The sequence below is a fragment of the Hypomesus transpacificus genome, chromosome 23 (genome assembly GCF_021917145.1).
Source record: "Hypomesus transpacificus isolate Combined female chromosome 23, fHypTra1, whole genome shotgun sequence".
NCBI classification, from domain to species: domain Eukaryota; kingdom Metazoa; phylum Chordata; class Actinopteri; order Osmeriformes; family Osmeridae; genus Hypomesus; species Hypomesus transpacificus.
The window spans coordinates 17264393-17282473 of record NC_061082.1 but is presented as its reverse complement, the minus strand read 5'-3'; the positions used below and the strand labels follow the sequence as shown (position 1 = coordinate 17282473).

Below are 18081 nucleotides of genomic sequence, written 5' to 3'. Positions count from 1 at the left end.
TTTCAAAATATTTTAAGTTATCTTTAATTGTTACTGGACAGAGATGTACAGGGAAATTAAACTGTTCCAGAATGTTCAACTGCTAGTCTGTGTGCTTACATAACACCCTTAACACAAAGGTATACCGCAGACAAAAAAAATGTACAATCAGCTAAGAAAATAAATATGTATTAAACATTTGTACAAATAAAATAACTGATATTCACACACACACACAGTACTCCAGTCACACACACACACTACTAAACACACAGAGGAGCAGCACCCTGAGGAGATGACGACAGGGCCCTGGCTGGCCTGAGGCCCGCAGAGCGCTCAACAGGGCTTCTACTTGTCCATGACGACGTTGCCGTCTTTATCTTTGGCCCGGACGCGGCCGGTGGGGTAGCGAGTCTCCTGGCGTCCGTCTGTGAAGACGGTCTTGACTGTGCCGTCGGGGTACTCCCTGCGCTTGTACTCCGCCGTGTGGATCTCCTTCTGGCCCGTAATGAACTGGATCACCTTAGTGCCATCCCTGAAGGAGGAGGGGGGGGACAGAGGAGAAGGGAGAGGAGGTGAAGAGTGAGAGCAGAGGGGAGGTTAAGATCAATACACAGCACGCTGATCAAGTTGATGGGGGAAGATGGAAGTGCCAACCAAAGCCGCCGCACCAACACGTAAGCATGTGTTGCATGCTGGGAGACTTACGGGTTGACCTGTACGACCGTGCCGTCCGTCAGCACACTCTCCTCCTTGCCGTCGGGGAACAGGTTCTTGATGGTCTGGTCGGGGAACGTGATCTCCTTACGCCCATCACTGAAATGTTTCTCTGCAGAGACGACAACCACCTCATTCAGGGTACTGAATCATGGCATAGAGTACATTGTATAAAGTCTGACTTCAATAGAGTTGTTTTTACATGCAATTCACCCACATTTTACAAGCTCTGCCTCTTAAGAAGTAGAATTAATACTAGAGGTGGTCATGGTCTTTGTATTGAGCACCCGTATGTCCTCTAAGATCAGCAGCACTCCTTAGTTGTATCTGATGTGTGTAGACTGGGGCTAGAGAGCAACCTCACCTGTCTGGTTGTTAGGGAACTGCAGGACCTCCATGCCGTCTGGATAGGTTGTGTGTGTGGTCTGCGCTTCAGCATAATAATACACCTATCAGGACATTGTAAGGGAAATTAATAATGCATCAATCATTCAAAATACCTGGGTTGAATAAACCCTCTGATCAACAGTGTCTTACTTTACATGAGGGTCGACCTTGCACGGTCAGGGTTCATATCTCACCACTCGCTGGTCGCCCAACACCTGCTTGATGTCCCCGTTAAAGAAAGTGACCTTGGCTGTCTGGCCGTCCGCAGACACCTCCTTCCTGGTCCCGTTGGGGAAGAGGATGAGCTTCCCTCCACAGGGCAGCAGCCTCTCCGTCTGGGAGGACACCGAGGACACGCCCCCAGTCAGGGAGGAGACACAAGACACGCCCCCAGTCAGGGAGGACACGCCCTCAGTCAGGGAGGACACGCCCCCAGTCAGGGAGGACAGAGGACACGCCCCCAGTCAGGGAGGACACGCCCCCTGTCAGGGAGGACACGCCCCCAGTCAGGGAGGAGACCCCACACAACCAGGGAGGACACGCCCCCAGCCAGGGAGGACACGCCCCCAGTCAGGGAGGACACGCCCCCAGTCAGGGAGGAGACCCCACACAGCCATGCTCAGGATTAGATGGGACTTTTCATTCCATGTTCACATGCAGAAAGAACTCTTCTACCCACACAAAGGTTAGCGAAATTGATGTTGGACATGGTAGTCAATGTTCTGGGACTCCTGCCTTTCTAAAGACACCCTGATTATTTCACAAACCAGCTGATGTGGTTAAGAAGCCCGTACACGGTACTATATGGAACTAGAACACAGAGTTGGTCAGAACTCCATAACCCACAATGCTTTTGGTACCCGTCTTACCTTCCCATCAGGGTGTGTAAGGACCTCCTGGCTGGGCTGCTGCTCCTCCACCTTGCTGGTCTCCTCAGTCTGCTGGTCTCCAGCCCTCTGCTGGACACATGCCACATCCTTGATAGAGCGCCATTACGAGCAGTGTGTGGTTGTGTGGTACCCACAGGTGAGAGGTTGTGTGTGTGTGTGTGGTACCCACAGATGAGAGGCTGTGTGTGTGTGTGTGTGTGTGGTACCCACAGGTGAGAGCTTGTGTGTGTGGTACCCACAGGTGAGAGGTTGTGTGTGTGTGGTACCCACAGGTGAGAGGTTGTGTGTGTGTGTGGTACCCACAGGTGAGAGGTTGTGTGTGTGTGTGGTACCCACAGGTGAGAGGTTGTGTGTGTGTGGTACCCACAGGTGAGAGGTTGTGTGTGTGTGTGGTACCCACAGGTGAGAGGTTGTGTGTGTGTGTGGTACCCACAGGTGAGAGGTTGTGTGTGTGTGGTACCCACAGATGAGAGGTTGTGTGTGTGTGTGGTACCCACAGGTGAGAGGTTGTGTGTGTGTGGTACCCACAGGTGAGAGGTTGAGAGAGTGTTCCTGGTTCAGGGTTTGGTCCTGGCTCCTGCTCCCTGCCCCGGGGCTGCCCACCTGGCCTGCTAACACCTCTGGAGATGGAGCAGGGCTGGACCTCTTGAGACTGCTTCTGATCCCGCCTGGAGACACAACCATCAGAACTCAGACATGACGTGTTGGGGTTCATCCACAGATCTGTGTGGACTCATGAAGATGCCCCTGAGTACCTGCAGAGGGAAGGCTGCTGTCTCCAGGGCTCCCCTTAGTGGTGTGGCTGATCTGAGGAGGGCTGCTCCTCATGCTCTCTGGTGGACTCTGAACACACACACACAACCAAGAGGAATTAAACACTGACCCACACAACCAGTGAGGTCAAACTCTGTCAGCACACAAGCCTTGTTGAAGCACGCTGGCTGGAGACCAGACTGGACTCACAGCAAATTTCACCGTTTTGGTCCCACTGCTCTCGAAGAAACCAGGCTTGTCCTTCCTGTCCTTGTCGGCGTCTGCGTGGCTGCTCTTCCAGGTGCTGAGGCGGAGCCTCTCCAGAGTGCGCACCTCCTCCCTCAGGGCGCCGTTGTCGGTGGCGAGGGCCTCCACCTGCTGGCGGAGGCGGCTGTGTGTGGTGGACCAGCGGCTCTCCCTCCTCTTCAGCTCCTCCTGCAGGGAGCTCAGCTGCTGCTTCAGGGACTGTGGTGGGGGCGGGGGGATGTGGAAGTGTAAGAGAATGAGTGTATGCGAGGGTATCAATGTGTGTGAGTCTGGGACGAGTGTGTATGTGTGTGTGTGTTAGTGTATGAGTGCGTCTGAATCTGTGTGGGTCCTACCTGGATCTCTTGCCGCTCCTTCTTGTCGGGGATGGCCCTGGCTGCAGAGGCGTGCTTCTCAAACACCTGCCGCTCCTTCTGCAGTCTCCTGGTCTCCTCCTTCCTGAACTCCTCAAACCTGGCCAGCTCCTCTGCCTTCCTCTGCTCAAACTCAGCCCTCTCCTTCCTGACAACAGACACAACACACATTGAAGACGGTGCTTTGGAACAAGGCCATGTCTTTTGTTTCATGTTTTACTCTTTCTGGGGATAGTATTGCCTGTGGGTTGCTGTGCCAATAAACTTTTGTTTTTGTTTATCAGCCATCCAATGTTTTGTCCAATGTTCATCCTAATCTGTATCAACACTCAAAGAAATGGAGTAGAGGTGAAATCAGATTAAACGAGAAGAGACCAGATATGACCAGACAGAACCATCCAGTAGCAACTTACCGGAGGCTCTCCTGGCTCTGTTCGTTCTCCTGCCGTAGCTTGGCCAGGGCTGTGTTCTCCTTCCTAAAGCGCTCGATCTCCAGCTCCAGCTCCACCAGCCTCTCCCTCAGCTGCCTGGATTGCTGCCCCTGCTGGCCTGGGAGTGCAAGCACACACACATCTGCTAAACGGGGGCTCTTCAACTCTGGGAGCTGGAGATCGAGAGTCATATATGAGGTAGGACTGATCTACTGTAGTGATGAGTATGGTGTAGGTGTCCACTGTGTCTCACCTGCTCCCTGCTCTGTGGGCCTGGCCACTACAGGAGGGGGCGGGGCTGGATGGGCCTTGGGCTTCAGAGTGGGAAACAGCCTGGTCATCAGCTGAGAGGTGGGGGGAGGGTCTGGCTCCTGATTGGCTGTGCCCATTGCTCCACCCCTATCTGGCACCATCCCTTTCACCATGGCAACCTTCCTTGTCAACATCCTCTCCGGTGAGGTGAGGTCGTTCACCGTTGCCGCAGGAACCAGGCCCTCGGCATGGGCGCCTCCTGTCTCTTCCAGGTCGTTCCAGGTGTCGTCGTCATCAAACACCAGGTGACCCTGGTGGTCCTCTTTGTCCTCCAGCAGAGTGGAGTTGTCAGGGTCGCTGCTGACCATGCTGTGGTCATCCCCCTCCCCCTCTCCGCCCTGGCCAGAGCTCTCCACCCTACCTTGGTCCTGATACGACCTCTTGTCATACGGGGGATTGGACGTGGAGAAGCAGAGGCTGCTGGGAAACGTAGGCACGTGCGACGAGCCAGCCACAACCTCGTCCCCGAATTCCGAGCTGCTGGTTAACGAGATGTCGGACGCTTCTGGCTTGCTTTCTGCGTCCTCGTCATCATCTTCCTCTTCATCGTCATGGTCGTCACCAGCTCTGGCGGCGCTCCTCAGAAGATCCTCCCCGGTTTCAGCCGGAGCTCCACATCCAAAGGATCTCCTCTCGCCCTCCCCGCCCTCTGGCCCTTTAGGGGGCGAGGGTCTGGGGGACTTGATGGGCGTGGAGGAGAGTCTGCGCGGGAGGCCCCCCCTGCTGCTCTGCAGGTGTCTGTGTTGCTGCCGATCCAGCTGAAGCACCTTGGTAACGAAGGAGGAGTTGGAGGAGAAGGAGAGCTCCTCGGCAGCCTGCTCCAGCAGCTCAAACTCCCCCAGCTCCACGCTCTCCGTCTGCCGCTCGCAGTCCCAGCGCCGCAACTTCTCCTGGAACGACAGCTCAAAGGAATCTTCCGGAATCCTAACCAAGGCCGGGTTTTCTTCGGCCGTGTCTCTCGCTGAGGAAACGGTTCCTTTGTCTAGTGTTCCAGGACCTTCTCTCAGGCCCACCTGCTTGGTTACCAACTGTGGGAGGGGCCCACTCGGTTTGTTAACAGTCGCTGGCTGAGAGGACTGCATCAGCTTTATGTTGCTGGCTTCCTTTAGAGGCACTCTCTGACTGAGTCTCCTAGTGGGAGGGGGTTGCGCTGTGTCAGGGGGGCCTGTGTTCTGCCTCTGGTGAGCACCCAGGACCCTGGCTGCAGCTGGCTGGGGGCCCCTGGGCTCCTGGGGAGTGGAGAGGGGGATTCGGGGACGGTTCTCCTTGTTGAGCACGGCGGTCTTCCTCTGCACTGGGGGCCGCTGGTTCACAGCAGCCTTCTGGAGGTTCCTGGACTCAGAGCTCCGGGGGACGTTCGTCTTGACCTGGGGTTGAGGTTTGGGTTGTTTCTTACTGCCTCTGTTTGGTACGGTGGCTTTGTTTTGGTTGGTGAACCTGGAGAGGCCCTCCCCTCGCTTTAGGAAGGCTCTTTTTGGATTGGCTCTCATCCCTTCAGTTGACTCTGGGCTCTGCTAGAAGAAGCATGCAATACTCAGCTATTCTTAGCATCAGGTGTGTTATCTGAGGTGAGTGTAGGTGTGGTCAGGTGTGTGAGGTGAGGGTAGGTGTGGTCAGGGTAGGAGTGGTCAGGGTGGTGCTGACCTGCTCCAGCTCACTGGCCCTCAGTTTCTGATCCTCCAGCCTCAGCTGCTCCTCCAGAAGCTCCTCAAACGTTCTCTTGTGGCCTCCGATCCCAGGTTTGATTGGCCTACACGAGACAAACACACGCCTGGTAAACTAGCAGGCCGGACCCGTCAATCTGCAATAATCACCTGAAGGATGTGTGGATGGTGACCTGTTCTCTGGGTCTGCTTCACACACTGAGAGGTCTTCGCTCATGGAGGAGGCAGTATGGCCAGTCACATCCTGCTCCTCACAGCTCTCATCAACACTCTGCTGTTGGTCTCTATAGTTCCATGCGTGTGTCCCTGCAGGAGAAACAATCAGTCCTTCGGTCTTTTAACATAGCAGTTAAAGCTTCTACCAGCTTCCAGCCTCACCTAGTGTATCCTGTTATAGCCTCTACCAGCCTCACCTAGTGTATCCTGTTATAGCCTCTACCAGCCTCACCTAGTGTATCCTGCCATCCTTCCGGCCCTACTTGCTTCTGGTCCTGTGGTGCTCCCTGAAGGCTGTTCTCCTGTCTCCAATTAGCAGGGGCCAGGGGGCCCTTCAGAGGGGGGCTCTTGGGGCCCGGGCTCTCTTCGGTTTGGAGAGTGCTCTCACCCCAGTCTGCTTCAGTCAAACTGGGACTCCCTGTGCAGTCTGTGGTGCATAACCATTCACATAAACACTTACTCAAGCTATTCAAATACTATTTAAAAAAAACAAAATAAAAGTGTAAAATTCTAAAGTGATCACATAAGTACTGGTGGCTGATAACTGCACCAGACTTCAGTGGTTGTGGCCTACAGGTAGGCTGTGAAACATAAGCTGTGTAGTGCAGAGTGTTAGCATACCTGCTGCCCCCACCCACGTGTATAGCGAGTGTGTGTGTATAGCTGTGAGCGTGTGTAGCTAAGAGTGTGAGTGCAGCTGAGTGTGGGTGTAGCTGGGAGTGTGTGTAGCTGGGAGTGTGTGTGTGTGTGCAGCTGAGTGTGTGTGTAGCTGTGTGTGTGTGTGTGTAGCTGAGTGTGTGTAGGTGGGAGTGTGTGAGTGCAGCTGAGTGTGTGTAGCTGAGTGTGTGTGTGCGTGTAGCTGAGTGTGTGTAGCTGAGAGTGTTGGCGTACCTGGCCCCTCCCTGCCGCCCTGCGCCAGGCCTAGCAGCCTCTGCTGCTCCTCCTGCAGATGCAGCAGCTCCTCCAGCTGCTGGGCTTTTAGCTCCTCCTGCATGTGCTTCTGCCACAGCCTCAGCTGCAACACAGGGGCATCACACCTTACAGCTGCACAGGTCAGCCATTAGCAACACAATACATGCAGATTGATCTATGCTGCCATGTTGGCCTACCTGTAACTGTGGACAGTCACAGACCAGTCTAACGTCTTACCTGGTCAAGTTTGAGTGTCAAAGGTAGCTCCTGAGACTGGTTGATCATCTCATCCATGCTTTCCGTCTCTCCGGCTAACCTCAGAGATGCACCGTGCGGACCCGAAGCCTGTTGGTCGGACAAAATCCTTTCTCGTGGTCGGTGGTTCAGATGGTTAAAATCCGTCACAGATTGTTCTGAATCGATGGCGTGGACACTGAGGCAGCTGCTGCTTCTGGAAGCCGGGAGCGGAGCGAAATGAGAGGTGAACGAGTCCTCCATATCCCGGGAATCCCAGGTTGAGCTGTACCGGAGAGACTCGGCCAGGTCCGGGGACGGGTTGAGAATCACGCCGGCGCGCGAGCTGCTCGGCATCCATTGGGCGAGGAAGTTAGTCTGGGACTGCTGGAGCCCAGCTGGAGAGGACATGATGGGGCTCGGAACTAAACCGGATTAGACACATTTTAAAGACAGGTCATGAAAATAAGAAAGTGTTTAGCAACAAGTTTAATGGCTTCAATGTTACGGATAAAGTTAGTATGAGATCTCATTATATTGGGTCGACCGTTTAAATGGACTGTTTGTTGTTGGTGGCAACAATACATCATAAACTCAACTAACGCTAAATAGCTACCATCTCGGGCTTCTGCATCCCGGGCACTTACTAGCTCCACACTTATCGCTAAATGACAACATACACACAAAGTTTTTAGTACAGAGGTTTTAGTACGTCCGGTGATCACGTATAGCATAAAAATTGTTTAACTCTTGTTTTGGCCCAAATAACTTTTTGAAGCTTTTTAGCTTCTGAGCTAGAGATAGTCTAACGAGAGTACCTGATGACTTGACACATCAGATTTCTCAACGCCCAACTTTAGTTACTCTGTAGCATTGCATTTTTAATTTCCAAGCGAAAAAATGATACCTGAATGTCTTTACAATACTATAAGTTATGCCAAATAGACGGCAGTTACCTTGGTTAAGCCGACAAATCCAATTCCATGTATTTTAAATTCATGTTTAAAGTACGATGGTTAACAAGTGTGTGTTTCGAAGCATACCGCCATATCAAAACAAAGCCCGCGAGGAAAGAGAAAAGACAGTACTGCGCATTCTGGGTAACGTAGTTTCAGGACGTAAGCGATTGTATTTCGATTTTCTAAAATTATAGCATAAACATTTAACGCGTTATAGTATGGTTTTCCATGTTAATAATAATGCAATTATATAAAAATTACTCTTATACCACTTATATTATCTTAATAATTAGTCAAAAACTAATATTTTCGACCTTCTTGGTTCACCAAATATAAAAGACATGTACATAGATTTTTAACACACCTTTTGCAGAATACATACATAATATGACGTGAAGAAGAACAGTTTTACTGAGAAAAACAACACTATAGTGTACGTTTATTGTAGCATACAATAGCGTGACCCGGTAATGATTGGCTGTACTTACATTCGATTGGTTAATACAAATTCATAACGCACTAGCTCATTTTCACTTCAGTGGATTACACTATCGGGAGAATGGAGAAAGTTAAATGCACTGTCCACAGTAAGTACCAATGTATTCCATTCAACATTGAATAGATAAGTTGTATGTATCATGACACATAATTTTCAAACGCGCGATGTCTTAGAAGGCCAGGATGATAGGGTGTCAGGATGATAATGAAAATCCAAGTGTTCATGTGGGCTTTTTCCCACTTAAACGACACCCACTCGTTAGTAAGTAAAGAATGTTACTGAAAGCATAGTCTCCTCTGCCAGACAGAATGTGCATGCTGAAAACCGGGGTGAAGGATGGACCCAATAAGGGCAAGAGTTTTTACATGTGCAGCGAGCGCCAAGGCACGTGTGCTTTCATTCAACAAGCCAGGTAAGGGCTCTGCGCTGCAGTTTATTTTAGTCTAACAGAAATTCATAGAAACTATGATATACTGGGAATGACAAAATGTTGTATACAACCCTCAGCATCCCTCCATCACACTGTCTGAATCACGAGAGTTCTATTGTGGATCTACAAACCCTCATACCCATCCAGCAGCAACAATGCTACAGGTTTGTCTCTGTCTGTCTGTGCATGTCTCTCTGAAGGAGCGTTTCTCAGTGTGTCTCTGTCTGTGCCTGTCTCTCTGGGTGTCTTTGTGTGTGTCCTCATGTCTCTGTCCCTTTCCATGTGTGTGTCCATATCTCTGTCCCTCTCCATGTGTGTGTGTCTGTCACTCCCATCATGCATTGCTCTATTATGTGATGAAGTAAAAAGGTGTGTTTTGTTGCCTCTGCTGTCAGGTTGTATTATCGCTGTGTGGAGGGGAAGACTGCAGGGCAGAAATGGTGTGGGAATATTCCCTGGGCCATGGTAAGCCCTTCCTATTGTTACTATTGAAAGTCTTGAGCACACACTTTAACCTGGAAACCATCAGACCACCACTGTCCAGTACATTAAGTCATATTTTATCAAGGGAACACGCTTGACAAGATATCCCTTATGTGTGCATTTAGTGAAACGAGACAACCTTTATAACATCTTCGTTCTAAGTGTTATCGGTGTTTGACGCGTGTCCCACTTCTGCAGCCAGAGAACGAGAAGCGAAGCCCCGTGTCTGACCCCCTGTTGCAGCCTCCCAGCGCGGCTCCCGTCAGGAACCCCTTCAAGGCCTCCAAACAGCCAGACTCCACCACGGAGTGGAGAACACTCCAGAACGGGAAGGACCAGGGGAAGGGGGATGACAGGAAAGCAGAGAAGGAAATGCATCAGAGGAGCAGGGATAAAGAGAGTGCCGAAAGACGAGGCGTCGAGGGGAAAGGAGGGGATAAGGAAAGCGGGAGGTCGAGTCCATCGGAGACCTGGAGAGGTACACAGCTTCCAGCAGGAATGAAGATAAAGAAGAGGGTCTCTGATGAAGAGAAGAGAGCCAGAACACCACCTCAGGAAACGCCAGCAGAAGTGAAAGAGCATGGTTGCAACAGAGGAGACCTGAGAGGAAGTGAAGAAGCAACTTCTAGCGACGAGAATCAGCCGACTAACGACACACACTCTGCCTTAGATAGTCACCGTGAACACTCTCCAACCATCGATGTGCTCAAAGGTACTGACAAGCATGCTGGGAAAAAGCCAAGCTCGGGTGAGAGGAAAAGTGTTTTTCCTGACCGGAACGCCACTTCCTCCAAAGACAGACACTCCGTCGGTGATGCCGAAAACACCGCCACCCCACCATGTGACAAGCCTTTCTCCGCTCAAACAAGGGAAGCTCCAACGAGATCTGGGAGTGCAGAGAGGAGCTGCACCCCACGACAGAGCCAGGCCGAGCCACAAAGCGATGATGATGACGTCCAGTTTGTGTCGGTGAAACCTGGCCCACAGCAGACCCCTCCAGTGGCTCTGGTCCAGAAAACCCTGACGTCCTTTGCAGGGTTCCAGTCTGCTTCTCAGGTCAAAGGTCAGCCAGACGACCCCCATGTCCTCCACTGCCAGCTCACGGCCCAGCTCAAACAAAAGAAGGTGAAGCACAATACACTCACATAACCCTTGCAGGCCACAAAACTCTTAATCTCTAACACGTACTCTCCGTTTCCTTCTTTTCTCTCTCTCCATCCCTCCCTCCCTAGGCCACTCTATCAGTGGTGAATGTGTCTGCCCTCCCAGATAAAGGAGAGAGGCTGAAGACTCAGGTCAAGGACCTGGAGGATGCTCTGGAGTCCTTGAGTCTGGTCACTGCCTCCCAGCCAGGTGAGACCCTAAACCTCTCAGCAGCAGCTCTGAGTGACCCCCCCCCCCCCCCCCCCCCCCCCAACCGAAAACAACACAAACTATGCTTCCAGCCACATGGAAAATGACTCATGAGCCTGTGTATATTCATTGTTGTGTTTGCGTTCAGAGTCTCAGAGAGGACATGGCGAGGTCCAGCCAGCACCCGCTGCCAGCCAGTCCAACCCGTTCGGCCGCAAGGGTGGCACAGTGTTTCTGCCCAGCGGCCCTCCACCCCCCCAGCACCAGGCCTCAGGAGGAGCCTTGGGGCTAGAACTCAGCCAGGGCCACACCCCGCATGGAGGTAGGGCCACACTCAACATTGAGGCAGGCAGCACCCATTATGGGGCCTCTCCAGCATTTTTCTTCTCATCGCCTGCCTGTATCATAAACAAACACCTGGTTCTGAAACGAGTTCTGCCCTGTCTCCATGCGTATAGCCACGCCCCGGAACCAGGCGTTCTATGGAGGCAGGATGACGGACAACCGTCTGCTGGCGGTGAAGAATGCTACCTGCGAGGCTATCGACCACCTGCACGGCTCTCTGGAGTCCTGCCCCGGGCCCAATGCTGAGGTCCCCGACCCACGCGGCATCAAGGTACCGACCCAGAAACACGCACAACAAACTGGTGATACCACAGATGCATACAACAAACTGGACCACCACAGATACACAGGGCATCAAGATACTCTTCGACAAACCCCCCAGTGTTAATGTTGAGGTAACCTGTATAATGTTGCATTGAGGTGTTTTTATGTCTTTCTTCCATGGCCAGGTGCCTCTGCTGCCCCACCAGAAGAGGGCGCTGGCCTGGCTGCTCTGGAGAGAGACTCAGATGCCCTGCGGAGGAATTCTGGGTAATTCACGCCACAACACATGCTTATTCCTAACCGTGTTTTTAGGTCTTTGATTTTGAGGATCACGCATTGTTTGTTCTGTGAGGTCGTTTGTGCGGGAGTTTTAAGTGTAGTCTCACTATTATCCACAAGGGGGCACAACAATCTAGATATTTCGGATGACAGCAGTGGTGTAACGACCACCTGGGCCCCTAGCTCTCCAGCTGCTCTGGTATGGAGAGCCAGAGGAAGCTTTATGCATGCCCTGTTTCCCCTAGCGGATGACATGGGTCTGGGGAAGACCCTCACGATGATCGCCCTCATAATGTCCCAGAAGAAAAAGAAGAAAGGAGAGGAGGAGGAGGAGACTAAACCAGATGCTTGGCTCTCCAAGAACGGTAACTGTCCACTCTCTCTGTCCTGTGTCACATACTGCATCACTAGCAGTATGGCATGATTTGTCTGTTCATTATGAACTGTCATGTGTTACTACCTGTGTTCCGGTACTGTAGGCTACAGTATTTATTAATCTGTATAGTAGAGGTCATATGAATGCTAGATATCATATAGGTGTGTGTGTGTGTGTCAGACTCCACCCAGGTAGTGTCCCAGGGCACCCTGATCATCTGCCCCGCCTCCCTGGTGCACCACTGGAAGAACGAGGTCACGAGACACGTGAAGAGCGGGAAGCTGAGTGTGTGTCTGTACCACGGACCCAACCGCCAGAGGAGGGCCAGCGTGTGAGATACGAGCACACACGCACAGCAATGCATATACACACAGCAATGCCTATACACACACACACACAGCAATGCATATACACGCACACATGCACAACCGGAATCACCTTCATTCGCCAACACACTTATGTTGCTCTCCTATTTCCACCAGGCTTGCTGAGCATGATATTGTGGTGACCACCTACAGTCTGGTCTCCAAGGAGATCCCGGTCCAGAAGGAGGACGCAGAGAAGCCTAGCGCTGATGCTGACCATGTGGTACGCACCTGTTCACACACCAGACAGGGGTGTAGGACCGGGGTTGGATCTAACATAGAGGCGGGACTGGGGGTGGTTTGAACTGGGAGGCGGGGCTGTGGTACGACAGCAGTGGTCATAACTCTGGGCTAGGAGGGACTGGTGTAGTACCCAGACATGTCAACTGCCACTCACATTCTGTTCCCGCCCTGCCAGCATTCTGACCACGCCCCCCTGATGCGTGTGTCCTGGGCCCGTGTGGTTCTGGATGAGGCCCACAACATCAAGAACCCCAAGGTCCAGACCTCCCTGGCAGTGTGTAAGCTGAAGGCCTGGGCACGGTGGGCCGTCACAGGGACGCCCATCCAGAACAACCTGCTGGACATGTACTCCCTGCTCAAGTAAGCCGCCTCATCACGCAGCCTCGGCCGTGTCCTTAGTTGTGTTGCTCTGTCTGAGCATGTGCAGTGAGCTGTGCTGCTCTGAGCGTGTGCAATGAGCTGTGTTGCTCTGAGCGTGTGCGGTGAGCAGCGTTGCTCTGAGCGTGTGCAGTGAGCTGTGTTGCTCTGAGCGTGTGCGGTGAGCAGCGTTGCTCTGAGCGTGTGCGGTGAGCAGCATTGCTCTGAGCGTGTGCAGTGAGCTGTGTTGCTCTGAGCGTGTGCAGTGAGCTGTGCTGCTCTGAGCGTGTGCGGTGAGCAGCGTTGCTCTGAGCGTGTGCAGTGACCTGTGCTGTGTTGCAGGTTCCTGCGCTGCTCCCCCTTCGATGAGTTCAAGCTGTGGAAGGCCCAGGTGGACAACGGCTCCAAGCGAGGAGGAGAGAGACTCAACCTCCTGACCAGGGCTCTGCTGCTCCGACGCACCAAGGACCAGCGGGACTCCGCCGGCAAACCTCTGGTACACGCGCATCGCTACACACACCCCAATATACACATAGACACACTAATAAACACACACACATTTCACCAAACAAGCTAACACACACACACTTTCTGGAATCCCACCGTGCTGCAGGTGTCTCTCCCTGACAGGACCTGCCAGGTGCATCGACTAAAGCTGTCAGAAGAGGAGCAGTCCGTTTATGACGTGGTGTTTGCACGTTCTAGGTAATACCTCATCTTCCTTTTAGACAGAGTAATGGCAAACTATTTAGATTTCCCTGCTCCAGCAAACGCGGTTTCTGAGACGTCAAACACCAGGGCAGCCTCTGGTGGTAGGTTTCAAGCTGCTCTGTTCTCCTAGATCTACGCTGCAGAACTATCTGAAGAGACACGAGGGAGGAGAGGTGAAGAAGGGGAGCGACTCCAATCCCTTTAATAAAGGTCAGGGCTCGAGCCCATCCTCGCTGTCTGATACCTGTTTGTATCAGTGTCCTTAGGCAAGGATGTATGGTCTTAGACTTGTATGTGTCTGCCCTTTGGTCTCTGAAATTGAACACGTGTTGGTGTGTACGTGTCTTTGTATCCAGTGGCGCAGGAATTTGGCCTGTCCCAGTCAGAGCCCCTGTCCCCCCAGCAGCCCCAGGCCTCCAGCACCGTCCACATCCTGTCTCTGCTGCTGCGCCTCCGACAATGCTGCTGCCACCTGTCCCTGCTGAAGAAGGTTCGCACACAGCCCAGCACGCGTGCACCCGCACGCACACACACACACACACAGCTACATGTACACACACGCGTACGCTCTGCCTCGCACTCACAATACCAACAGGTACACAAACTCTTACACTGTTGCACACAGATGTTTCCAATGTTAAGGTTACATGCAGATACATATTTAATGAGGGACTCACTTGATAAACACACACAGCTTCCTCTTTTGGAAAGCAAGTGACGCTTCTGCATCTGCAATGGCCCAAAGACTGGATCTGACTGAGCTCTATTAGTAATTAGTACGTGTGTGTGTGTGTGTGTGTGTGCGCGCGCGTCCGCCCCCCAGACCCTGGACCAGACAGAGCTGCAGGGGGACGGCGTCAGTCTGTCCCTGGAGGAGCAGCTGAGCGCCCTGTGTCTGGGCGAACCGTCCGCTCACGACCCCGAGGACACCGTGTCCCTCAACGGCAGCCGCTTCGCCTCCCGGCTGTTTGAGGACGCGACGGAGAGCACCAAGGTGACGAGGCCCGGCGACCCAGACGATACGGCTCTGATGACCGAGAAGGCTGCTTCAAGTGGGGTTTACGGTGTCTGTTATGGTATGCGGTCCGATCGTATTCGTGTTGTGTTGTGTTTTAGATCTCCGCCATCCTGACTGAGCTGAAGGAGATCCGGATGAGGAGCGAAGATCAGAAAAGGTCAGTCCACCTAAACCCCGCACCCTGGTGCCGCATACACGCGTCTCTGTGAACACTAAAGTGTCCGTCGGTGCGCCACAGTGTGATCGTGTCCCAGTGGACCAGCATGCTCCACATCGTGGCAGTGCACCTCAGGGCGATGGGTCTGCGCTTCGCTGTCATCGACGGCACCGTCAACCCGAAGCGCCGCATGGACCTGGTGGAGGAGTTCAACACCAACCCTAAAGGAGCACAGGTACTAGACACGACCCTGAGCACAGCACTAGACCACAGCCTGCTGGGAGGGGGGGGGGGGGCTGTTACTGTGTAACAGACGTACCTGTGGGTCGACTGGGTTTGTGGGAGTGATGTTAACTTGTGTTGCAGGTGATGCTGGTGTCCCTGTGTGCTGGAGGAGTGGGCATCAACCTGATTGGTGGAAACCACCTCTTCCTTATGGACATGCACTGGTGAGACACACACACCTGCCCTCCCTGATTCTGGGGTTGCATATTTGCAAGTGTGTTGTTGTTTCTTTTTGGGGGGGGGGGGTAAGTTTCTACAATGACCTTTGACCCCTGGTCGGGTGTGACTTCTGCTAGGAACCCGGCTCTGGAGGACCAGGCGTGTGACCGCATCTACAGAGTGGGCCAGCACAGAGACGTTACTATCCACAGGTGAGGACTGGAAGAGGTGAAGGCAGGGATATAGCAGGAGTGTATAGGATAACAGTGTAAACCTGATATTGACACAGTGGCTCCTGGTCCAGGTTTGTGTGTGAAGGCACAGTGGAGGACAAGATCTCCACCTTGCAGGAGAAGAAGAAGGAGCTGGCCCAGAAGGTACTCTCTGGGACTGGAGGCTCCTTCACCAAGCTCTCCCTGGCCGACCTGAGGGTGATCTTTGGGGTCTGAGCACCTGGAGGTCTGGAGGTCAGGACTGCTGCTGTCTCACACCCGTGCACACCTACGAGAGCTTTAATAATATGTTAACTACATAACAGTGTTAAACTATTAAAGTTTACTACCATTACTGTTGCTACAGAATTTTGTCAGCACTTTTCATGATGCCTTGGTTGTTGACGGATACTTTAAAAAGCCTGCTTTATCATGTTACTTTTAGATGTTTATTTATTGTACTTGTTTATGTTTGTGCGGATCAGACATGTTTGCTCCTTCGACCTTCCAAAGCATGTTCCTTTTATCAGTGTCAAATTATTCTTGGTTATGTAATGTTGATAGAATAAAAAAATAAAAATACTATTACAAAAACCTTACCATTTGTAATATGTACATATTTATGGGGCCAAGTGAAGTAAAACATGCTCATTTTTGGTAGACAAAATGGTTACAACTTTTCTGATCTGGGGCCATATTCACAAAACATTTTGTCTTACCTCTAAAAGTTCTCCTAAATAGCAATAAAAGTTAGCTTAGCTAAGAGCTTCCTCCCAATATATATTCCCAAAGCTGCTTAGACCAACTTTTACTAAGGAACGGGGAGAAATCTTAAGCTAAAAGAAAGTGTTGCCATATTCATATAAAGATGTTAAATCAGTATAACTAATGAACCTTTGTGTTATCTTCGGGTCATTCTGACCCATCAGTCATTGTGACCCACCGTCATATTGCGACAACTTTACCGCATACCAAAACTGGTCTCAGACCCCCCACATTGCGAAGGTTAAAATACAATTATTTGTTTTTGTATTGGGTAAAATTGGGTAAACACAACGATGGTTTGTTATGAACCTTTGGTTCATGTGACCCGAAGGCAGCACAAGGGTTAAACTAGAGAGGGTCCATTTCTGGGGAAATTGTGTTGTGTGCTTGCAGCTGCTGCAGCTGGGGCCATGTTATTTTTACTATATCACCGTCAGACCTATTGTTTAACTAATATCAAACATCCAACCAGAAAGACAAAAGTTTTCATAAAAGTGTACACATACTTACTATTACATACTTACTAAGATGGCATACATCTGGGAGAGGAGAGCAGGGGCTCGATATGGAATGCCCAGGGCTGGACAGGACAGTCCAGGACAACTATAACACTTCCTGTAACACACTTCCTGTTAGACTTACACTTCCTGTAACAGTCGAGTTTCAGCAAGATCTCTTGTCACTATGTATATCACACAAATGCATGCACACACCCGCTTAAACACACAGTACATACATACACATGGAGTACATGAACACCAAAGGGGAAAACTCATGGTGTTTTGTGCAACCAGCCCCTGGTTCTCAGACACCTTTGTGACATCGTAAGCTAATACGACAGGGATGACATTACATATGGATCATTTGAGTGGAGATGCAGACAGCTGGGAAGGCCCTGGCAGTCAAGCACAGAAAGGTGATTGCCCTGAACTCTGTTCGAGCTGCTCCATAGAAGGTGGACCTGCTCCCCAGGCCTTTGGCCCCTGAACATGGTAGTGATGGACCATTCTCACTGATGGCAGCATCTCCAGGGCAAAGCAGGAAGAGGTGTGCATCTCATAAGGTTATCTGTTATCCATGTCATTTTCTAAAGCATACATTGAGACAGATGTATATTTATTTTCATGGATACCCCCCCCCCCCCCCCCCCAGTTTTATACTGAAAGTAAAGTGGATGTGTACTATTAATGTGACACACAAAAATTGACCTTTGTGTGGCTCCAGTCCTGAAATGGAGATGGCACAACCTTAAACACAAACAGCTTAGCAATTACAAGGGAGGTATGACATAAATTACAACGTTTTTTTCTTTATTAAAACATTAAAAGTATTAATAGCTATGTTATGCATTTCAGAGTGGGAAATGGCTACGGTTGTTGTTGAAGGGACGGGTCAAGGGTTCGGGAACAGTTTGATTTTCCAGCTACGGCAGCTATCTCTTTTACAGTAGTGGTGAAGGAATTGGCAAACGCGAATGCTAGCGATTTGTCATAGCAGATCAGAGTGGCTCTAGGCAGATCCAATAGTTTTAAACTTCAGCAGAGTACCCTTCTACAAGGAATTCAACACTGGTCAATGCAGCGAAGCCCAGACTCTCTGTACACATTAAATGTACGAGTCTGATTAGGACCAGGCTAGGTAAGTGCAACTGCGTTGCTTTTGGCGTTGTATCTCGGATTTGCCACGTTGGTTTAAACTTATTTCGG

The 18081-nt window shown here is 51.4% G+C and overlaps 2 protein-coding genes across 5 annotated transcripts; one reads left to right on the top strand and one right to left on the bottom strand.

Moving 5' to 3' along the window:
- Positions 1–8: 8 nt before the first annotated feature.
- On the bottom strand, positions 9–8176 carry cenpj (centromere protein J). Of its 3 annotated transcripts, none has more exons than XM_047047600.1 (17): positions 8072–8176; positions 7119–7540; positions 6861–6984; positions 6202–6396; positions 5927–6059; positions 5734–5839; positions 4031–5603; positions 3760–3895; positions 3329–3494; positions 2937–3191; positions 2729–2816; positions 2502–2641; positions 1953–2042; positions 1278–1418; positions 1061–1145; positions 688–808; positions 9–514 (listed from the first exon to the last, which is right to left on the bottom strand). In XM_047047600.1, exons 2-17 carry the CDS (start codon positions 7524–7526, stop codon positions 328–330), a joined length of 3948 nt encoding a protein of 1315 aa, XP_046903556.1. In that variant the 5' UTR covers positions 7527–7540; positions 8072–8176; the 3' UTR covers positions 9–327. The 3 variants fall into 3 exon arrangements, with proteins under 3 accessions (XP_046903556.1, XP_046903557.1, XP_046903558.1); XM_047047601.1 differs by having other exon boundaries at positions 1953–2039; XM_047047602.1 differs by having other exon boundaries at positions 4031–5600.
- Positions 8177–8576: 400 nt separating this feature from the next.
- ttf2 (transcription termination factor, RNA polymerase II) lies at positions 8577–16197 on the top strand. Of its 2 annotated transcripts, none has more exons than XM_047046770.1 (23): positions 8577–8661; positions 8877–8985; positions 9081–9167; positions 9399–9468; positions 9685–10611; positions 10719–10839; positions 10988–11161; positions 11298–11455; positions 11634–11715; positions 11973–12092; positions 12284–12434; positions 12586–12691; positions 12887–13071; positions 13411–13564; positions 13682–13773; positions 13910–13989; positions 14136–14269; positions 14603–14773; positions 14896–14954; positions 15036–15189; positions 15321–15403; positions 15536–15610; positions 15703–16196. In XM_047046770.1, the coding sequence occupies exons 1-23, from the start codon at positions 8634–8636 to the stop codon at positions 15845–15847; spliced, it is 3465 nt and encodes a 1154-aa protein (XP_046902726.1). In that variant the 5' UTR covers positions 8577–8633; the 3' UTR covers positions 15848–16196. The 2 variants fall into 2 exon arrangements, with proteins under 2 accessions (XP_046902726.1, XP_046902727.1); XM_047046771.1 differs by having other exon boundaries at positions 8594–8661; positions 8881–8985; positions 15703–16197.
- Positions 16198–18081: the final 1884 nt, after the last annotated feature.

Bases quoted from the DNA above. Each gene is read 5' to 3' on its own strand.
- cenpj (XM_047047600.1), bottom strand. From the start codon at position 7,526: ATGTCCTCTCCAGCTGGGCTCCAGCAGTCCCAGACTAACTTCCTCGCC. The intron at 2,642-2,728 runs GTACTCAGGGGC...TTGTGTCTCCAG, and splicing joins CAGCAGCCTTCCCTCTGCAG to GCGGGATCAGAAGCAGTCTC. The intron at 1,419-1,952 runs GTAAGACGGGTA...GTGTCCTCCCAG, and splicing joins TTACACACCCTGATGGGAAG to ACGGAGAGGCTGCTGCCCTG.
- ttf2 (XM_047046770.1), top strand. From the start codon at position 8,634: ATGGAGAAAGTTAAATGCACTGTCCACA. The intron at 11,716-11,972 runs GTAATTCACGCC...TGTTTCCCCTAG, and splicing joins GCCCTGCGGAGGAATTCTGG to CGGATGACATGGGTCTGGGG. The intron at 15,404-15,535 runs GTGAGACACACA...GACTTCTGCTAG, and splicing joins TTCCTTATGGACATGCACTG to GAACCCGGCTCTGGAGGACC.